General features: G+C 42.0%; 1 protein-coding gene across 7 annotated transcripts in view; it reads left to right on the top strand.

Annotated features, from left to right (window-relative positions):
• The window catches only part of LOC137421747 (ethanolaminephosphotransferase 1), a 51315-nt gene that overhangs the window by 3063 nt on the left and 25934 nt on the right, over window positions 1-22318 (top strand). For 5 of the 7 annotated variants that reach the window (XR_010983394.2, XR_010983395.2, XR_013622678.1 and 2 more), the window contains exon 2: window positions 4883-4951. The exons of 1 other annotated variant lie outside the window; for it this stretch is intronic. Coding sequence is in view for 2 of the 6 variants with exons in the window: in XM_068108098.2 (XP_067964199.2) it covers window positions 4883-4951 (69 nt within the window). In the remaining 4 variants the exon portion in view is untranslated. The remainder of the gene's footprint in view (window positions 1-4882; window positions 4952-22318) is intronic. One more of the 7 variants, XR_013622679.1, reaches the window with a different exon arrangement.

A 22318-nucleotide genomic window follows, 5' to 3' on the forward strand; every position in this document is an offset into this window, starting at 1 on the left:
AGCTAGGTTTTGGGTCGTAGGCGGAGCTAGGTTTTGGGTCGTAGGCGTTGCTAGGTTTTGGATCGTAGGCGGAGCTAGGTTTTGGATCGTAGGCGGAGCTAGGTTTTGGGTCGTAGGCGGAGCTAGGTTTTGGGTCGTAGGCGGAGCTAGGTTTTGGGTCGTCGGCGTTGCTAGGTTTTGGGTCGTCGGCGGAGCTAGGTTTTGGGTCGTAGGCGGAGCTAGGTTTTGGGTCGTAGGCGGAGCTAGGTTTTGGGTCGTAGGCGGAGCTAGGTTTTGGGTCGTAGGCGGAGCTAGGTTTTGGGTCGTAGGCGGAGCTAGGTTTTGGGTCGTAGGCGGAGCTAGGTTTTGGGTCGTAGGCGGAGCTAGGTTTTGGGTCATAGGCAGAGCTATGTTTTGAGGGAGATGACTGGCCGAGTGAAGTATGCAGTCGTGGCGTGTTGGGGGAAATGTATACTGAGAGTTTAGATAATGTATTTTCTGCCTTTCAAACCTACCATGCATTGATGCATTTTCGATGTGTGATGAGATGACGTAGGTTGAGGTTGGATGAGTCATGACGATGTTGATGTGGGGTTACTGGTTACACTTGTCAGGACATGTGGCAGGTGATTTTATTACCTTCGCAAAAGCGGAAGGTTATGTTTTGATCGCTGTGTATTTATTTGTATGTCTGTGTGTGTGTATGTTATTCGCATAACTCAAAAAGTATTCAACCGAATTGCATGAAATTTGGTGGGATGATTGGTTATTATACGGGACACATTTGATTAGATTTAGGGAGCAATCGGGTCAAAGGTCAAGGTCAAGGTCACGAAAAGGTCAAAATCGTATTTTTACCATAGTGCGGTCAATTTTTATCCAATTGGCATGCAACTAATGCCAAAATGTTCAGAATTCAATGCCCGATCTTGTGATATACGACATGACCCAGTGAAGACATTACCCTTGTTAGCGGTTGGGGGTCAAAGGTCAGGGGGGTCACGACCTTGCAAAATGTGCGTTTTTTGTCATAACTCGGTCAATTCTTATCCGATTTGCATGAAATCAGCACCAAACTGTTCACTGTTCTGTTCCCTACACTCCCATGCCAAGTACAGAACAGTAGCTGCGGCGAAGGTATGCGCTCTACCGAGTGCCCGTTCTAGTTTTTAATTATCTTTGTGTGCAAAGTCGAAGCTCGTGGAAGAGCGATAGCACTGAATGCATCAGGATGCAACAGAACCAAAGGAACAGCAGAAAGAGAGGGAGGGGAGAGGAGGGGGACACCAACAGCAAGATTGAAGACCTGGAGGGAAGGATTAGATTGAAGAGAATGTGGAAGTTGATTCCACAAGTGTGGAAAAAAGAGGAATGAATGAGTGGAGTTGGGCAGTGATTCAGATTCTGGGAGTTTCAACTGCAGAAACGTGGTGGGGCCAGGGGGAAAAGTATGGAAAGAGCAGATGGTGCAAGACCACAAAGGAGGCGGTAAAAGATGGACAGACCACCGACCTGTCTGCAATGGGAAGTGATAGGCTCCAGAGACTCTGCTTCATCACAGGAGATTCCAATAATATTCAAGGCCTTGATTTCCAGGGCATCAAGATGAGGTGAGGGAGCCAGCCTAGAGTGGAGAGCAGTACTCCATCAAGCTGCAGTTGAAGACCTTGTAGGTGGATAGGAGTTCACGTGTGCCTAGGAAGGACTTTGGATGATTATGTCCAATTAGCCAGTGGCTTTGGATCCAACTTTGAAATTTAGTTTGACTTTGACCAAGAAATATCATGGTGATGGTGAGACCCAAAAGTTTGAGAGACTCGACTTCTTTAAGATGATTGGAGAGATGGATATGGATACGGGGGCAGAGGACAGAGGGAGATAATGATATTTTCTACCCCTGTTAATCCCCCCCAACCCACCTCCTTCAAAATTCCCAATTTCTTTCCTGAGAGCTGGCTGTCGTGTCCATTTTGTTTATACCGTGAACCCCGCCCCAACCCTCTCTCTTCCATAGATGTCCTGATGTCTTGTTCTCTACTGTTGGTGTGCTTCCCTCTCTCACCCCTTCTTGTCTCCTGCTCCCTTTGTTATATGTTCTGCATGTTAGCTCTTATATGAGCCTCGACTAAGTATACAAAAAAAAAGAAAAAAGTGTTTGAGCAGTTTGTGATTTTGTCAAGGTCTAAAGAGGGTAGAGGCTGGTGCCTGTCTGTAGGATGAGGTACACTACATGGCCAAAAGTATGTGGACACCCAAACATCACACCCGTATGTGCTCGTCGAACATCTCATTCCAAAATCATGGGCATTACTATGGAGTTGGTCCCCCCCCCCCCATTTCTGCTAAAACAAACTTCAGCTGAACGATGCTAAAACAGTCTATGATTGTAAGATCGCACAGATGTCCTCTACAATGTTCACTTCCTACCACTATTCATGTTGGTGAAACCGATGTAAACTTTGTTTCGTCGGCCAAGAACCTTGGTCTGGTTTTCGACTGTAACATGACATTTTCCAAGCAAGTACTTCAAACTTGCAAATCGGCATACTTTCAGCTGCGAAAGATCGCATCCATTCGCCACTTTCTTACTCCTCAAGCTGCTCTAACTCTGGTCTGTGCCCTTGTCCTCTCAAGGCTAGACTATTGTAATTCTTTGTATGCTGGCTGCCCTCAGTTTCTCTTGGATAAGTTACAAAAGGTTCAAAACTCTGCCGCTCGTCTTGTCTGTAAGGCGAAGAAGTCTGACCATGTTACTCCGCTTCTTGAATCTTTACACTGGCTGCCTGTCTCTGCTCGTGTGCAATACAAAATTTGCACACTATGTTATAAATCATTGTGTGGAACGGGACCTCACTATCTCTCCGATTTGCTCACTCTCTATGAACCTCGACGACGGCTTCGTTCAAGTGACGACTCTATGACCTTAGAGCCGCCGCGCACCAGCACCAAGTCGTTTGGCGAGAAATCCTTTTCCTTTGCTGCACCTCTGCTCTGGAATGACTTGCCTTCCTCTGTTCGACATGTTGACTCTCTTCCTGCCTTTAAAACCTCCCTCAAAACCTATCTGTTTCACAAGTCTTTCAAAGTCTAAGTCCTGTTTTCCCTTTGGTTTGAGGTGGGACGGAGATCGAGAGTATGTCTGTGTACGTGTGTGGGGGAGGGAGGGGGAAGAGGGGGAGGGGGAAGAGGGAAGAGGGGGAGAGTACACATCTGTGGGTTTTGAATGGGGAGGGAGAGGAATAGGACAAGAGTGAAGGTGTCTCTGTGTGTGTGTATGTGTATGTGTGTGCGGTGTGTGTGCGTTCGCATGATAATGTAAAGCGCCACGAGTGTCGTTAACTCTGCTTGATGGGGCCATATAAGACTCCTTTATTATTATTATTATTATTATTATTATTATAATAACAGCCTCCACTCTTCTGGGAATGCTTTCCACAAGATGTTGAAACATTGCTGCAGGGGTTTGCTTCTATTCAGCCACAAGAGCATTAGTGAGGTCGGGCACTAATGTTGGGCGATTAGGCCTGGCTCTCAGTCGGCGTTCCAATTCATCCCAAAGGTGTTTGATGGGGTTGAGGGGAGAGCTCTGTGCAGGCCAGTCAAGTTCTTCCATACCGATCTCGACAAACCATTTCTGTGTGGACTTCGCTTTGTGCACGGGGGCATTATCATGCTGAAACAGGAAAGGGCCTTCTCCAAACTGTTGCCACAAAGTTGGAAGCGCACAATTGTCTAGAATGTCATTGTATGCTGTAGCGTTGAGATTTCCCTTCACTGGAACTAAGGGGCCTAGCCCAAACCATGCGCATTTTCCTGCCAAGGCCTCAGACTATTTTTGACGATTCCTGATGAGATACACCAGCCGATTTGAGCTAGGTGTCCACTAAATGACACACATTTATTTTCAGTTATTTTTCCCATTGTTTGTATTTGAGTCTGTGCGGGAGCGCTCCAATTAGGAATATAGTTTATCGTGTTTTCTTTGTTACCGGCATTTTCTTTAATAAATCCGGTATTTTTGTACATTTTAATTCTGTGTTGTTTGAGTTAATTTATCCAGGTGTGAATACGTCGGGTGGAGGCCGTCCAGGTAAGTTCATCATCCCCCTTTCCCTCGCGTATAAAGAATACCGACATTTTTGGATTGAATGCTTCGGAGTATTAAGCTCGTTTGGTCATCCGTGTCACCCTGCGGTGTTCACCAGAGGGTAGTCACGCGACAATATGTACATGTCAGCGATGGGTGCGGCTGAAACGGCCGAATCCACTCATGAGAAGGGGTGTCCGTATACTTTTGGCCATGTAGTGTATGTCACGGCAGAGGGAAGGTGCCATCAGCAAAGGGCTAGAGGATTTCCTAGAGAGATCGTTGATGAAGATTACGAATAGGATGGGGCCCAGAACACCATGTAGAGGCACTCCAGCCTTTCCAGGGAAAGGACATTATGTGATTCCGTTGAGAGGCACACCTTGGCTAAAAGAGTAGAGGAAGTCGGTAACTATAACCTTGTTATGGTTTACAATTTATAGCTGCATGATGTTTTTTTGTGTTGAGCAAATTGTATTTTGTATTTTTGTTTTTTGTACAGCAAACCAATGTGCATTCCATTGTCCAGGCCCCCTTTTGTTTGCATAATCTCCAGCAGGAATCGAACTTCACCAAGTTCTAGCACTTAACCACTGGCCTATCCTGTCACTTGATATCACCGAGGGGCAAAGTACTTGATATCACAAAGTACTTCGGATGAAATGTCAATGTGTACCTCCTAAGCCATACCCATTTCTAACCACACTGGGTTTCTGATAAAAGTATCCATAATAATCAATCCTAACTGATACTTCATGAAGTATTTCTTTGCAGTATTCCACACATAACTGTACATTGTTCCATATCATTGTCCAGTACAGCGCTGTGGACACAAATCCCCTGTCCGTGTTCGTAATGCACCCTTTCTGGAACTTCCTCACGACGGTAAGTGGTTCAGCATTGCTGTTTTAAGGGAAGTGTTTTGTTGCGAAGTAAACTGGGCTATCCCACACCCAAAGCCAAATAGATGGACGGCGATGAGAAAACTCGGTGTGGGAGGAGGGGAAAAGGTGAGGGGGGCGGGGGGTAGGGGAGGGTTGAGAGCTATGGGTGGAATTGGTCAAATTGTCCATTTAAAATTGTATATTCCAAGATTTCTGCGAATAATATTTATATTGCTGTTAATTGTATGTTTTAAAGCCCAATTCGCGACTGGAAGTGCTTTTTAGATGACACGTTGCTTTAGGCCATCTTGCAGGATAGCTTGGCTACCGTACTTGGTCAGGCTCCTTTGCTGGGCTAATTGATTGATTTCTCTGTTTGCATGTCATTTATTTATCTTTATTTATTTACGGTTGTTTGTTTGCTACTTGCAAAATCGAAGATTTTTCAAGTATATTGGTCAGTTGCGTTTGTTATTACTTGGCAATTTTGTGCAAGTATGTTGATCACTCCGGTTTGTGTGTGTGTTTGTGTGTCCGCTCACTTATACTTGCATACAGGTCACAATTTTAAACCAATCTTCACGAAAATTCACCAAATGATAGAGTTCGTGGTCCGACAAAATCCTATATATTTTTGAGGTCAAAGGGTCAACCACATTTTTTTTTTTTCGAATATCTAAAATCATCAATTTTCATCCGATTGATTGACTTGAAATTTGAATAGGATTTACATATTGGCTAACTGAATTCAACCACGAACTATTTGTGAGATCAACATAGGCCAAAAGGTCAATAAACTCCTCTCTGGCCTAGTCCCCCCAGCCCCGTCTCTGTGCTCTGCCCCCCCCCAAATACTTCTACAGGTCGCACACGAACTGCCAGCAACCCTCTTCTAGTGAAACTACCAAAATCAACACTCTGCTCACCTTCACTCTTTCATTCCTCTTTTCTCCCACCTCTGGAACAAACTCCCTCACTCTCTTCAATCCCACTCCTCCCTCCAGGTCTTTAAAACAGCTGTTCACCACCATCTCTTATCTTCCCCCACACAAAACCTTGATCTTTTCTACCCCCGCTAATTTCACCCCAATTCCACTTTTTTGAAATACCAACTTTTTTCCTGGAAGTCCTTGTGTTTTATACTTCTCACACCCGCCCCCCCTTCCCACGCCCCCCCCCTTCCCATGCCTCCTCCCCTCCCCCTTCCCACACCTCCTCCCCCCAAGCCCTCTCGCTTCCACAGATCTCCCGATGTTCCTGCTCTCAAATATTGTGTTTGTGTGCTTCCCCTTCTCCCCATCTTGTCTACCGCTCCCCTTATTATATAGCTCCTCTTATTATATACTTTGTGTGTCTGTTTTGATTTTTTGTGTGATAAATGTTAGCTCTTTCACGAGCGTCGAACCTGTATACAAAAAAAAGAAGAAAAAAGTCAACTCGAGTTCAAACTTCCAAAATCATCAATTTGCATCTGAAAAATCGTCACTTTTCATCCTCTTGACCTGAGCTTTGATCAAGATCGTCAATGATTTGATATTGATATTGATCTTTATGAAATGGACAATTTGATGGAACAATGGCAACCTTTTTGGGGGAGGGGGTTGGATTTTGCAAGTATCGTGCTCTGCATGAAGTCTTGTTTATTACTTGCAAAAATAGAAGATTTTTTCAAGTACTGTATATTGGTTGGTCTTTTGCATAATTCTGTCTGTCTGTTTGTCTGTCTGTCTGCATGTCAGTCGTCTACAGTTCACAATTTTCAACCGATCTTCATGAAACTTCACCAAACGGTAGAGTTGGTCAAAAGGAATAAGCTTATTGTTTTTGGGGTCAAAAGGTTAATAGGTCAGGAGAGGAGTGGTGACCCTGCCCTCTTCCCTCCCCCCTCTATAACCACACACTCGACCGTGTGTACCAGCCATAGAAAGGCAATGCCATCATTGCCCGAGGAGACTCAACATCATTAATAGGTCAACATAGGCCATAGGTCACCAACTTTGTTAAATTTATAAAATGCTTAATTTTCATCCAATTCACTTGAAATTTGAAGAGGATTTGCATATCTGGTCACTGAATTCAACCCCCAACTATTTTTGAGGTCAACATAGGCCAAGTTTCTAAAATCCTCAATTTTCATCTGATTGATTTGAAATTTTAAGAGTATTTGCATACCTCGTCACTGTATTTAACTACCAATTATTTTTGAGGTCATCATAGGCCAACAACTTATTTTAGGGATATCGCACGTATCGTGCTATGCACGACATATTTCTTGTTTATTACTTGCAAAATCGAAGATTTTTCAAGTATGTATATTGGTCGGTTGTGTTTGTGGTTCTGTCTGTTTGTTACTTGCAAAATCGAAGATTTTTCAAGTATATTGGTCGGTTGTGTTTGTGATTCTGTCTGTTTGTTTGTTTGTCACCGGCCAACAGGTCACAATTTTCAACCGATCTTCACCAAACTTCCCCAAATGGTAGAGTTGGTCAAAAGCCAGAAGCCTATTGTTTTTGGGGTCAATATGTCAACATAGGCCAAAGGTCACCAAATTTGCTACATTTCTAAAATCCCCAATTTTCATCCGATTGACTTGAAATTTGAAAAGGACTTGCATATCTGTTCACTGAATTCAACCACAAATTATATTTTTGGTGAACATAGGCCAAAAGGTCAACATAGGCCAAATTTCTAAAATCCTCAATTTTCATCTGAAAAATCGTCACTTTTCATCCTGTTAACCCGAGCTTTGATCAAGATTGTAAATTTAAATCTTCATGAAATGGACAATTTGCTGTATCAATGGTAAACTTTTGGGGGGGTGGGGGAGGGCGGATTTTGCAAGTATCGTGCGACGCATGACGTCTTCTTGTTTGTTTGTTTGTCACCGGCCTACAGGTCACATTTTAAAACCGATCTTCATGAAACTTCACCAAATGGTAGAGTTGGTCAAAGGCAAGAAGCCTATTGTTTTTGGGGTCAATAGGTCAACATAGGCCAAAGGTCACCAAGTTTGCTAAATTTCTAAAATCCTCAATTTTCATCCGATTGACTTGAAATTAGAAGAGGACTTGCATATGTGGTCACTGAATTCAACCACAAAGTATTCTTGAGGTCAACATAGACCAAATGGTCAACATAGGCCAAATTTCTAAAATCCTCAATTTTCATCCAATTGACTTGAAATTTGAAGAGGACTTGCATATCCGGTCACTGAATTCAACCACAAAGTATTCTCGAGGTCAACATAGGCCAAAAGGTCAACATAGGCCAAATTTCTAAAATCCTCTTTTCATCCAATTGACAGGAAATTTGAAGAGGACTTGCATATATCGTCACTGAATTCAACCACCAAGTATTTTTGAGGTCAACATAGGCCAAAAGGTCAACATAGGCCAAATTTCAAAAATCCTCAATTTTCATCCAATTGACTTGAAATTTGAAGAGGACTTGCATATCTGGTCACTCAATTCAACCACCAAGTATATTTGAGGTCAACATAGGCCAAATTTCTAAAATCACCAATTTTCATTTGATAGACTTAAACTTCTAAGAGGATTTATATATACTAGGGCATTGCCCGTACGTGGGTGCCCGTTCCTTGCCAATGCCCGTACTATATATATATCTAAAATTATATCCCCCCCCCCCTCTATTTACATGAAATGGTTTGGTCCAAAGCGAACGGCTTGCGAGTACGGTGACAATCCCCCCCCTCTATTTACATGAAATGGTTTGGTCCAAAGCGAACGGCTTGCGGAGTTTGGTAAAGAAATCGCCATAGCTCGGTAACTACTCCTCCGATTAATATGAAACCTTGAAAAGGCACGTAATGGCGCACACGCTCGCTCTCACATCGGCCACGCCTACGCAACAAAGCGTTCTGTGATTGGCTGCCGGAAGTGAAGTCTTCACTGTCCGGAAGGTCGCAAATCGCAAATGAATGATTTGGTTTTAGTTTTTTAAAACATAGTTTAACGGCAACATAGTTTTCCAACGTGAAATAAATGAATACGCTCTCAAATGTGCCGTCCGAGGCAGAGTCTGATCGCCACGTTCGGCACACGTGATAGCTCGCTGCTCTCTGATTGGTTGAAGCGTTTTTTGGACATAGCTCGGTAAGTACTTCTCCGATTAATTTGAAACCTTGAAAAGGCACATCCTCGGGTCCCCAGCAATATACCTGGCAAGTTTAAAGTATATCGGACCCGTGGTTGTCGAGAAACAGCGGTCACAGACACACAGACACACAGACACACAGAGATTGCTGGAATTATAGATAGATGGTCACTGAATTCAACCACCATCTATTTTTGAGGTCAACATAGGCCAAATTTTTAATATCCTCAATTTTCTTCCGATTGACTTGAAAATTGAACAGCATTTGCACATCGAGTCACTAAATAGGGAAACTAACTATTTTTGAGGTCAAAAGGTCAGCTCAAGGCCAAATTTCCAAAATCATCATTTTTCATCTGAAAAATCGTCAATTTTCATCCTGTTGACCCGAGCTTTGATCAAGATTGTAAATTTTAATCTTCATGAAATGGACAATTTGCTGTATCAATGGAAAACTTTGGGGGGGTGGGGGATTTTGCAAGTATCGTGCTACGCATGACGTCTTCTTCTTTGTTACTTGCAAAATCCAAGATTTTTCAAGTATATTGGTCGGTTGTGTTTGTGGTTCTGTCTGTGTGTCTGTTTGTTTGTCACCGGCCTACAGGGCACAATTTTCAACCGATCTTCACCAAATGGTAGAGTTGGTCAAATGCCAGAAGCCTATTGTTTTTGGGGTCAATAGGTCAAAAGGTCAACATAGGCCAAAGGTCACCAACTTTGCTAAATTTATAAAATCCTCTTTTCATCCGATTGCCTTGAAATTTGAAGACCACTTGCATATCTGGTCACTGAATTCAACCACCAAGCATTTTTGAGGTCAACATAGGCCAAAAGGTCAACATAGGCCAAAAGGTCAACATAGGCCAAATTTCTAAAATCCTCAATTTTCATCCAATTGACTTGAAATTTGAAGAGGACTTGCATATCTGGTCACTGAATTCAACCACCAAGTATATTTGAGGTCACCATAGGCCAAAAGGTCAACATAGGCCATCATGTATCATTAGAAAACTTTTGGGGGAGGGTGGATTTTTCAAGTATCATGCTACGCATGACGTCTTCTTGTTTGTCTGTTTGTCACCGGCCTACAGGTCACAATTTTCAACCGATCTTCACCAAACTTCGCCAAATAGTAGAGTTGGTCAAATGCCAGAAGCCTATTGTTTTTGGGGTCAATAGGTCAACATAGGCCAAAGGTCACCAACTTTGCTAAATTTCTAAAATCCTCAATTTTCATTCGATTGACTTGAAATTTGAAGACCACTTGCATATCTGGTCACTGAATTCAACCACCAAGCATTTTTGAGGTCACCATAGGCCAAATGGTCAACATAGGCCAAATTTCTAAAATCCTCAATTTTCATCCAATTGACTTGAAATTTGAAAAGGACTTGCATATCTCATCACTGAATTCAACCACAAATTATATTTTAGGTGAACATAGGCCAAAAGGTCAACATAGGCCAAATTTCTAAAATCCTCAATTTTCATCCAATTGACTTGAAATTTGAAGAGGACTTGCATATCTGGTCACTGAATTCAACCACAAAGTATTCTTGAGGTCAACATAGACCAAATGGTCAACATAGGCCAAATTTCTAAAATCCTCAATTTTCATCCAATTGACTTGAAATTTGAAGAGGACTTGCATATCCGGTCACTGAATTCAACCACAAAGTATTCTCGAGGTCAACATAGGCCAAAAGGTCAACATAGGCCAAATTTCTAAAATCCTCTTTTCATCCAATTGACAGGAAATTTGAAGAGGACTTGCATATATCGTCACTGAATTCAACCACCAAGTATTTTTGAGGTCAACATAGGCCAAAAGGTCAACATAGGCCAAATTTCAAAAATCCTCAATTTTCATCCAATTGACTTGAAATTTGAAGAGGACTTGCATATCTGGTCACTCAATTCAACCACCAAGTATATTTGAGGTCAACATAGGCCAAATTTCTAAAATCACCAATTTTCATTTGATAGACTTAAACTTCTAAGAGGATTTATATATACTAGGGCATTGCCCGTACGTGGGTGCCCGTTCCTTGCCAATGCCCGTACTATATATATATCTAAAATTATATCCCCCCCCCCTCTATTTACATGAAATGGTTTGGTCCAAAGCGAACGGCTTGCGAGTACGGTGACAATCCCCCCCCTCTATTTACATGAAATGGTTTGGTCCAAAGCGAACGGCTTGCGGAGTTTGGTAAAGAAATCGCCATAGCTCGGTAACTACTCCTCCGATTAATATGAAACCTTGAAAAGGCACGTAATGGCGCACACGCTCGCTCTCACATCGGCCACGCCTACGCAACAAAGCGTTCTGTGATTGGCTGCCGGAAGTGAAGTCTTCACTGTCCGGAAGGTCGCAAATCGCAAATGAATGATTTGGTTTTAGTTTTTTAAAACATAGTTTAACGGCAACATAGTTTTCCAACGTGAAATAAATGAATACGCTCTCAAATGTGCCGTCCGAGGCAGAGTCTGATCGCCACGTTCGGCACACGTGATAGCTCGCTGCTCTCTGATTGGTTGAAGCGTTTTTTGGACATAGCTCGGTAAGTACTTCTCCGATTAATTTGAAACCTTGAAAAGGCACATCCTCGGGTCCCCAGCAATATACCTGGCAAGTTTAAAGTATATCGGACCCGTGGTTGTCGAGAAACAGCGGTCACAGACACACAGACACACAGACACACAGACACACAGACACACAGAGATTGCTGGAATTATAGATAGATGGTCACTGAATTCAACCACCATCTATTTTTGAGGTCAACATAGGCCAAATTTTTAATATCCTCAATTTTCTTCCGATTGACTTGAAAATTGAACAGCATTTGCACATCGAGTCACTAAATAGGGAAACTAACTATTTTTGAGGTCAAAAGGTCAGCTCAAGGCCAAATTTCCAAAATCATCATTTTTCATCTGAAAAATCGTCAATTTTCATCCTGTTGACCCGAGCTTTGATCAAGATTGTAAATTTTAATCTTCATGAAATGGACAATTTGCTGTATCAATGGAAAACTTTGGGGGGGTGGGGGATTTTGCAAGTATCGTGCTACGCATGACGTCTTCTTCTTTGTTACTTGCAAAATCCAAGATTTTTCAAGTATATTGGTCGGTTGTGTTTGTGGTTCTGTCTGTGTGTCTGTTTGTTTGTCACCGGCCTACAGGGCACAATTTTCAACCGATCTTCACCAAATGGTAGAGTTGGTCAAATGCCAGAAGCCTATTGTTTTTGGGGTCAATAGGTCAAAAGGTCAACATAGGCCAAAGGTCACCAACTTTGCTAAATTTATAAAATCCTCTTTTCATCCGATTGCCTTGAAATTTGAAGACCACTTGCATATCTGGTCACTGAATTCAACCACCAAGCATTTTTGAGGTCAACATAGGCCAAAAGGTCAACATAGGCCAAAAGGTCAACATAGGCCAAATTTCTAAAATCCTCAATTTTCATCCAATTGACTTGAAATTTGAAGAGGACTTGCATATCTGGTCACTGAATTCAACCACCAAGTATATTTGAGGTCACCATAGGCCAAAAGGTCAACATAGGCCATCATGTATCATTAGAAAACTTTTGGGGGAGGGTGGATTTTTCAAGTATCATGCTACGCATGACGTCTTCTTGTTTGTCTGTTTGTCACCGGCCTACAGGTCACAATTTTCAACCGATCTTCACCAAACTTCGCCAAATAGTAGAGTTGGTCAAATGCCAGAAGCCTATTGTTTTTGGGGTCAATAGGTCAACATAGGCCAAAGGTCACCAACTTTGCTAAATTTCTAAAATCCTCAATTTTCATTCGATTGACTTGAAATTTGAAGACCACTTGCATATCTGGTCACTGAATTCAACCACCAAGCATTTTTGAGGTCAACATAGGCCAAATGGTCAACATAGGCCAAATTTCTAAAATCCTCAATTTTCATCCAATTGACTTGAAATTTGGAGAGGACTTGCACATCTGGTCACTGAATTCAACCACCAAGTATTCTTGAGGTCAACATAGGCCAAATGGTCAACATAGGCCAAATTTATAAAATCCTCAAATTTCATCCAATTGACTTGAAATTTGAAAAGGACTTGCATATCTCGTCACTGAATTCAACCACAAATTATATTTTAGGTGAACATAGGCCAAAAGGTCAACATAGGCCAAATTTCTAAAATCCTCAATTTTCATCCAATTGACTTGAAATTTGAAGAGGACTTGCACATCTGGTCACTGAATTCAACCACTAAGTACCTTTGAGGTCAACATCAGCCAAAAGGTCAACACAGGCCAAATTTCTAAAATCCTCAATTTTCATCCAATTGACTTGAAATTTGAAGAGGACTTGCATATCTGGTCACTGAATTCAACCACAAAGTATATTTGATGTCAACATAGGCCAAAAGGTCAACATAGGCCAAAAGGTCAACATAGGCCAAATGGTCAACATAGGCCAAATGGTCAACATAGGCCAAATTTCTAAAATCTTCAATTTTCATCCGATTGACTTGAAATTTGAAGAGGACTTGCATATCTGGTCACTGAATTCAACCACCAAGTATCTTTGAGGCCAACATAGGCCAAAAGGTCAACATAGGCCAAATTTCTAAAATCCTCAATTTTCATCCAATTGACTTGAAATTTGAAGAGGACTTGCATATCTGGTCACTGAATTCAACCACCAAGTATATTTGAGGTCAACATGGGAAGGTCAACATAGGCCACATTTCTAAAATCCTAAATTTTCATCTAATTGATGTGAAATTTGAAGAGGACTTGCATATCTGGTTACTGAATTCAACCACCAAGTATTTTTGAGGTCACCATAGGCCAAAAGGTCAACATAGGCCATCATGTATCATTGGAAAACTTTTGGGGGAGGGTGGATTTTTCAAGTATCATGCTACGCATGACGTCTTCTTGTTTGTCTGTTTGTTTGTCACCGGCCTACAGGTCACAATTTTCAACCGATCTTCACCAAACTTCGCCAAATAGTAGAGTTGGTCAAATGCCAGAAGCCTATTGTTTTTGGGGTCAATAGGTCAACATAGGCCAAAGGTCACCAACTTTGCTAAATTTCTAAAATCCTCAATTTTCATTCGATTGACTTGAAATTTGAAGACCACTTGCATATCTGGTCACTGAATTCAACCACCAAGCATTTTTGAGGTCACCATAGGCCAAATGGTCAACATAGGCCAAATTTCTAAAATCCTCAATTTTCATCCAATTGACTTGAAATTTGAAAAGGACTTGCATATCTCATCACTGAATTCAACCACAAATTATATTTTAGGTGAACATAGGCCAAAAGGTCAACATAGGCCAAATTTCTAAAATCCTCAATTTTCATCCAATTGACTTGAAATTTGAAGAGGACTTGCATATCTGGTCACTGAATTCAACCACTAAGTACCTTTGAGGTCAACATCAGCCAAAAGGTCAACACAGGCCAAATTTCTAAAATCCTCAATTTTCATCCAATTGACTTGAAATTTGAAGAGGACTTGCATAATTGGTCACTGAATTCAACCACCTAGTATTTTTGAGGGCAACATAGGTCAAAAGGTCAACATAGGCCAAAAGGTCAACATAGGCCAAATTTCGAAAATCCTCAATTTTCATCCAATTGACTTTAAATTTGAAGAGGACTTGCATATCTGGTCACTGAATTCAACCACCAAGTATATTTGAGGTCAACATCGGCCAAAAGGTCAACATAGGCCACATTTCTAAAATCCTAAATTTTCATCTAATTGATGTGAAATTTGAAGAGGACTTGCATATCTGGTTACTGAATTCAACCACCAAGTATTTTTGAGGTCACCATAGGCCAAAAGGTCAACATAGGCCATCATGTATCATTGGAAAACTTTTGGGGGAGGGCGGATTTTGCAAGTATCGTGCTACGCATGACGTCTTCTTGTTTGTTACTTGCAAAATTGAAGATTTTTCAAGTATATTGATCGGTTGTGTTTGTGGTTCTGTCTGTCTGTCTGTCTGTCTGTCTGTTTGTTTGTCTGTTTGTTTGTCACCGGCCTACAGGTCACAATTTTCAACCGATCTTCACCAAACTTCACCAAATGGTAGAGTTGGTCAAATGCCAGAAGCCTATTGTTTTTGGGGTCAATAGGTCAAAAGGTCAACATAGGCCAAAGGTCACCAATTTTGCTAAATTTCTAAAATCCTCAATTTTCATCCGATTGACTTGAAATTTGAAGACCACTTGCATATCTGGTCACTGAATTCAACCACCAAGCATTTTTGAGGTCAACATAGGCCAAATTTCCCAAAATCCTAAATTTTCATCCAATTGACTTGAAATTTGAAAAGGACTTGCATATCTCGTCACTGAATTCAACCACAAATTATATTTTAGGTGAACAAGCAAGGCCTCGTACAGTGTGCACTGTACAACCTTGAGGCTTTGTTTTTCTCTCAGTGGTCCGTCGTTTGTGATCCAATAACTTTCGTTCTCTGTATTCCCAGTCTTTTCACCCATAGCCTACTTCCTTGTGTAAATCTCAACTCAAAAAAAAAAAAAAAAAAAAAAAACATTTCCTTCTCTGTTCTCATTCGTTTATTCATTCTTATTCGTTCGTTCGTTCTTCGACCACGTGTTTCTCCCCCATTTCCCCAGATAGTTTTCACTCATTAACCTTCAATGTTAATGTACCAGTACCTCTCTCACCAGCCATGGCTCCTCAGCAAAGGACTTCTGCGACTCACTGGGACTGACACAATCTGTCAATTTCCCGACCCGGATCTCAGTCAACGGAACATCTTCTCTTCTGGACTTGGTTATGACTAACTTCCCTGAAAATGTCTGCTGCTCTTCTTCTGCTCCGATCGGATCATCTGATCATGTCCTTGTTAAAGTGGACATCTCGCTGACCATCCTCAGGGAGCCTGCTCAGCGTCGACGAGTCTGGCATTTCACTCAGGCCAACTGGCACGGTCTTCAAGCAGCCATCAATCATCTGGACTGGTCTCCCATCTCTACCACCTCTGACATCAACTCATCCTGGGAATTCTTCCAAAGTAAATTGCTCTCTCTCATGCACAGATTTATCCCATCTCGTCTTCAGTTGTCATACCCTTCCTCCCGTCCATGGTACACGGAATCTTGTGGTGAGGCTGTTGCCCAGAAACAACTTGCCTTCGTCTCCTGGAAAGCAAATCCAACGGAAGGAAATCTCATTTCCTTTCACAAAGCCCGAAACAAGTGTGTGTCCACCCTCAGGAGAGCCAGGAAACAATATCTCTCCGTTCTCAAGACCGAACTCTCTTATCTGTCTCCCTCTTCCAAATCCTGGTGGCGTCTGGTCAAATCCGTTTCTGGTGTTTGTTCCCCCTCCATCCCCTCCCTTACCTCAAACGGCTACACAGCTGACTCCGCACGTGAAAAAGCTGAATGCCTCAACTCTGTGTTTGCCTCTAAATCTTGTGTCCCAAACCCATCCCTCTCTGAACCCACCATACCCAGTCGTACCCTGCTGCTCCTGGACTCCGTGTCCTTTCCTCCTGACAAGGTGGAAAAGTTTCTGTCAACCCTCGACTCTGATTCTGCAACTGGACCCGACGGCATCAGCCCACGGGTCCTAAAATCCTGCTCTGCTGCTCTATCTCACCCTCTCTCTGTTCTCTTCACCCTCTCTTTTGCTCAAGGTCAACTGCCATCTGCTTGGAAATCAGCCAACATCACCGCTTTGCACAAAAAAGGTGCAAAAACAGATCCTAGCAACTACAGACCAATCAGCCTTCTCCCAATTATCAGCAAAGTCATGGAATCCATCATTGCTTCTGATATGAAATCTTTCCTCTTCTCCAATGGCTTGATCTCTGATCATCAATTTGGTTTCAGACCAGGTCACTCTACTCTGGACATGCTGCTTCTGCTGTCTCAACAATGGATGGAGGTACTCAATGCCAAACAGGAAATTAGAGCTGTCTCCCTCGACATATCACGTGCCTTCGACACGGTCTGGCACCCTGCTCTGCTCACCAAGCTCTCCTCCTTTGGTATCCATGGAAATCTCCACGCATGGCTGGCGGACTTCCTCTCTAGTCGTCGTCAACGTGTGGCCCTGAATGGGTTTCTCTCATCTCCTCTTCCTGTTCAGGCTGGAGTTCCCCAAGGCAGTGTTCTGGGCCCCGTGCTTTTTCTGGTCTTCATCAATGATCTCTCTGACTCTCTCGAAAATCCTCTCTATCTCTTTGGTGATGACTCCACTCTCTGCCGCTCCATTCCTCTTCCCTCAGATCGGCAGTCTGCTGCCTCCTCACTCTCTGAAGACCTGGACAAAATCAGACTGGTCAAACAAGTGGAACATGTCTTTCAATCCTGACAAATCTCACACTCTTACTATGTCTCTCCGAAAAGATCGACTGGACAACCCTCCCATCTACTTTCTCAACAATCCTCTCCAAGAAGTTCTGTCGCTCAAGATTTTGGGTCTCACTATCTGCCATGATCTTTCTTGGGAAAACCACATTTCCAAGCTGGCCTCCAAAGCCAGTCGCCGACTGGGCATCCTCCGTCGTGCGAAGTCCTTCCTCGGCACACCTGAGCACCTCACCACATACAAGGCTTTCATCCGCAGCTCAATGGAATACTGTTCTCCCCTATGGGCCGGTGCTCCTGCCTCACACCTAGCTCGGCTTCACGCTGTTGAAACCAAAGCTTTCAGAATTATTGGAATCTCCCGCGATGAAGCTATCTCTGAGGGCCTTTCACTCACTCACCGCAGGCAGGTAGGTGGTCTTTCTGTCTTCTACCGACTCCTCTCCGGCCTTGCACCCCCAGCTCTCTCTGTGCTCTGTCCCCCAAATATTCCTACAGGTCGCACAAGATCTGCCAGCAACCCTCTGATGGTTAAACTGCCGAAATCTCGGCTCTCCGCTCACCTTCACTCTTTCATTCCTCTTTTCTCCCGCCTCTGGAACAAACTCCCTCACTCCCTTCAATCCCACTCCTCCCTCCAGGTCTTTAAAACAGCTGTTCACCACCATCTCTTATCTTCCCCCATCCAAAACCTTGATCTTTTCTACCCCCGCTAATTCACCCCAGATCCACCTTGTTTGAAATTCCAACTTCTTTCCTGGAAGTCCTGGCAGTGTCCATATGTTTTATACCTCTCCCACTGCCCCCTTCCCACGCCGCCCCCCCCCCCAAAGCCCTCTCCCTCCCACAGATCTCTCGATGTCTCCATGTCTCTCGGTCCCTGCTCTCAAATGTTGTGTTTGTGTCCTTCCCCCTCTCTCCCCATCTTGTCTACCGCTCCCTATGTTATATGTTTATGTGTCGGTTTGTCTTTCTGTGTGTTTAATGTTCGCTCTTTCACGAGCCTCGATCTTGTATACAAAAAAAAAAATAAAAAAAAAATAAAATAAAATAAAATAAAATAAAAAATAGGCCAAAAGGTCAACATAGGACAAATTTCTAAAATCCTCAATTTTCATCCAATTGACTTGAAATTTGAAAAGGACTTGCATATCTCGTCACTGAATTCAACCACAAATTATATTTTAGGTCAACATAGGCCAAAAGGTCAACATAGGACAAATTTCTAAAATCCTCAATTTTCATCCAATTGACTTGAAATTTGAAGAGGACTTGCATATCTGGTCACTGAATTCAACCACCAAGTATATTTGAGGTCAACATAGGCCAAAAGGTCAACATAGGCCAAAAGGTCAACATAGGCCAAATTTCTAAAATCCTCAATTTTCTTCCAATTGACTTGAAATTTGAAGAGGACTTGCACATCTGGTCACTGAATTCAACCACCAAGTATATTTGAGGTCAACATCGGCCAAAAGGTCAACATAGGCCACATTTCTAAAATCTGAAATTTTCATCTAATTGATGTGAAATTTGAAGAGGACTTGCATATCTGGTTACTGAATTCAACTACCGAGTATTTTTGAGGTCACCATAGGCCATCATGTATCATTGGAAAACTTTTGGGGGAGGGCGGATTTTGCAAGTATCGTGCTACGCATGACGTCTTCTTGTTTGTTTGTCACCGGCCTACAGGTCACAATTTTCTACCGATCTTCACAAAACGTCACCAAATGGTAGAGTTGGTCAAAAGCCAGAAGCCTATTGTTTTTGGGGTCAACAGGTCAACATAGGCCAAAAGTCACCAACTTTGCTAAATTTCTAAAATCCTCAATTTTCATCCGATTCACTTGAAATTTGAAGAGGACTTGCATATCTGGTCACTGAATTCAACCACAAAGTATTCTCGAGGTCAACATAGGCCAAAAGGTCAACATAGGCCAAATTTCTAAAATCCTCTTCATCCAATTGACAGGAAATTTGAAGAGGACTTGCATATATCGTCACTGAATTCAACCACCAAGTATTTTTGAGGTCAACATCGGCCAAAAGGTCAACATAGGCCAAATTTCTAAAATCCTCAATTTTCATCCAATTGGCTTGAAATTTGAAGAGGACTTGCATATCTGGTCACTGAATTCAATCACCAAGTATTCTTGAAGTCAACATAGGCCAAAAGGTCAACAGGCCTAAAGGTCAACATAGGCCAAATTTCTAAAATCCTCAATTTTCATCCAATTGACTTGAAATTTGAAGAGGACTTGCATATCCGGTCACTGAATTCAACCACAAAGTATTCTCGAGGTCAACATAGGCCAAAAGGTCAACATAGGCCAAATTTCTAAAATCCTCTTCATCCAATTGACAGGAAATTTGAAGAGGACTTGCATATATCGTCACTGAATTCAACCACCAAGTATTTTTGAGGTCAACATAGGCCAAAAGGTCAACATAGGCCAAATTTCAAAAATCCTCAATTTTCATCCAATTGACTTGAAATTTGAAGAGGACTTGCATATATCGTCACTCAATTCAACCACCAAGTATATTTGAGGTCAACATAGGCCAAATTTCTAAAATCACCAATTTTCATTTGATAGACTTAAACTTCTAAGAGGATTTATATATATGGTCACTGAATTCAACCACCATCTATTTTTGAGGTCAACATAGGCCAAATTTTTAATATCCTCAATTTTCTTCCGATTGACTTGAAAATTGAACAGCATTTGCACATCGAGTCACTAAATAGGGAAACTAACTATTTTTGAGGTCAAAAGGTCAGCTCAAGGCCAAATTTCCAAAATCATCATTTTTCATCTGAAAAATCGTCAATTTTCATCCTGTTGACCCGAGCTTTGATCAAGATTGTAAATTTTAATCTTCATGAAATGGACAATTTGCTGTATCAATGGAAAACTTTGGGGGGGTGGGGGATTTTGCAAGTATCGTGCTACGCATGACGTCTTCTTCTTTGTTACTTGCAAAATCCAAGATTTTTCAAGTATATTGGTCGGTTGTGTTTGTGGTTCTGTCTGTGTGTCTGTTTGTCTGTTTGTTTGTCACCGGCCTACAGGGCACAATTTTCAACCGATCTTCACCAAATGGTAGAGTTGGTCAAATGCCAGAAGCCTATTGTTTTTGGGGTCAATAGGTCAAAAGGTCAACATAGGCCAAAGGTCACCAACTTTGCTAAATTTCTAAAATCCTCTTTTCATCCGATTGCCTTGAAATTTGAAGACCACTTGCATATCTGGTCACTGAATTCAACCACCAAGCATTTTTGAGGTCAACATAGGCCAAAAGGTCAACATAGGCCAAAAGGTCAACATAGGCCAAATTTCTAAAATCCTCAATTTTCATCCAATTGACTTGAAATTTGAAGAGGACTTGCATATCTGGTCACTGAATTCAACCACCAAGTATATTTGAGGTCACCATAGGCCAAAAGGTCAACATAGGCCATCATGTATCATTAGAAAACTTTTGGGGGAGGGTGGATTTTTCAAGTATCATGCTACGCATGACGTCTTCTTGTTTGTCTGTTTGTCACCGGCCTACAGGTCACAATTTTCAACCGATCTTCACCAAACTTCGCCAAATAGTAGAGTTGGTCAAATGCCAGAAGCCTATTGTTTTTGGGGTCAATAGGTCAACATAGGCCAAAGGTCACCAACTTTGCTAAATTTCTAAAATCCTCAATTTTCATTCGATTGACTTGAAATTTGAAGACCACTTGCATATCTGGTCACTGAATTCAACCACCAAGCATTTTTGAGGTCAACATAGGCCAAATGGTCAACATAGGCCAAATTTCTAAAATCCTCAATTTTCATCCAATTGACTTGAAATTTGGAGAGGACTTGTACATCTGGTCACTGAATTCAACCACCAAGTATTCTTGAGGTCAACATAGGCCAAATGGTCAACATAGGCCAAATTTATAAAATCCTCAAATTTCATCCAATTGACTTGAAATTTGAAAAGGACTTGCATATCTCGTCACTGAATTCAACCACAAATTATATTTTAGGTGAACATAGGCCAAAAGGTCAACATAGGCCAAATTTCTAAAATCCTCAATTTTCATCCAATTGACTTGAAATTTGAAGAGGACTTGCACATCTGGTCACTGAATTCAACCACTAAGTACCTTTGAGGTCAACATCAGCCAAAAGGTCAACACAGGCCAAATTTCTAAAATCCTCAATTTTCATCCAATTGACTTGAAATTTGAAGAGGACTTGCAAATCTGGTCACTGAATTCAACCACAAAGTATATTTGATGTCAACATAGGGCAAAAGGTCAACATAGGCCAAATGGTCAACATAGGCCAAATTTCTAAAATCCTCAATTTTCATCCGATTGACTTGAAATTTGAAGAGGACTTGCATATCTGGTCACTGAATTCAACCACCAAGTATCTTTGAGGCCAACATAGGCCAAAAGGTCAACATAGGCCAAATTTCTAAAATCCTCAATTTTCATCCAATTGACTTGAAATTTGAAGAGGACTTGCATATCTGGTCACTGAATTCAACCACCAAGTATATTTGAGGTCAACATGGGAAGGTCAACATAGGCCACATTTCTAAAATCCTAAATTTTCATCTAATTGATGTGAAATTTGAAGAGGACTTGCATATCTGGTTACTGAATTCAACCACCAAGTATTTTTGAGGTCACCATAGGCCAAAAGGTCAACATAGGCCATCATGTATCATTGGAAAACTTTTGGGGGAGGGTGGATTTTTCAAGTATCATGCTACGCATGACGTCTTCTTGTTTGTCTGTTTGTTTGTCACCGGCCTACAGGTCACAATTTTCAACCGATCTTCACCAAACTTCGCCAAATAGTAGAGTTGGTCAAATGCCAGAAGCCTATTGTTTTTGGGGTCA

The sequence above is a fragment of the Myxine glutinosa genome, chromosome 2 (genome assembly GCF_964187855.1).
Source record: "Myxine glutinosa chromosome 2, kmMyxGlut1.1, whole genome shotgun sequence".
Classification (NCBI taxonomy): Eukaryota; Metazoa; Chordata; class Myxini; order Myxiniformes; family Myxinidae; genus Myxine; species Myxine glutinosa.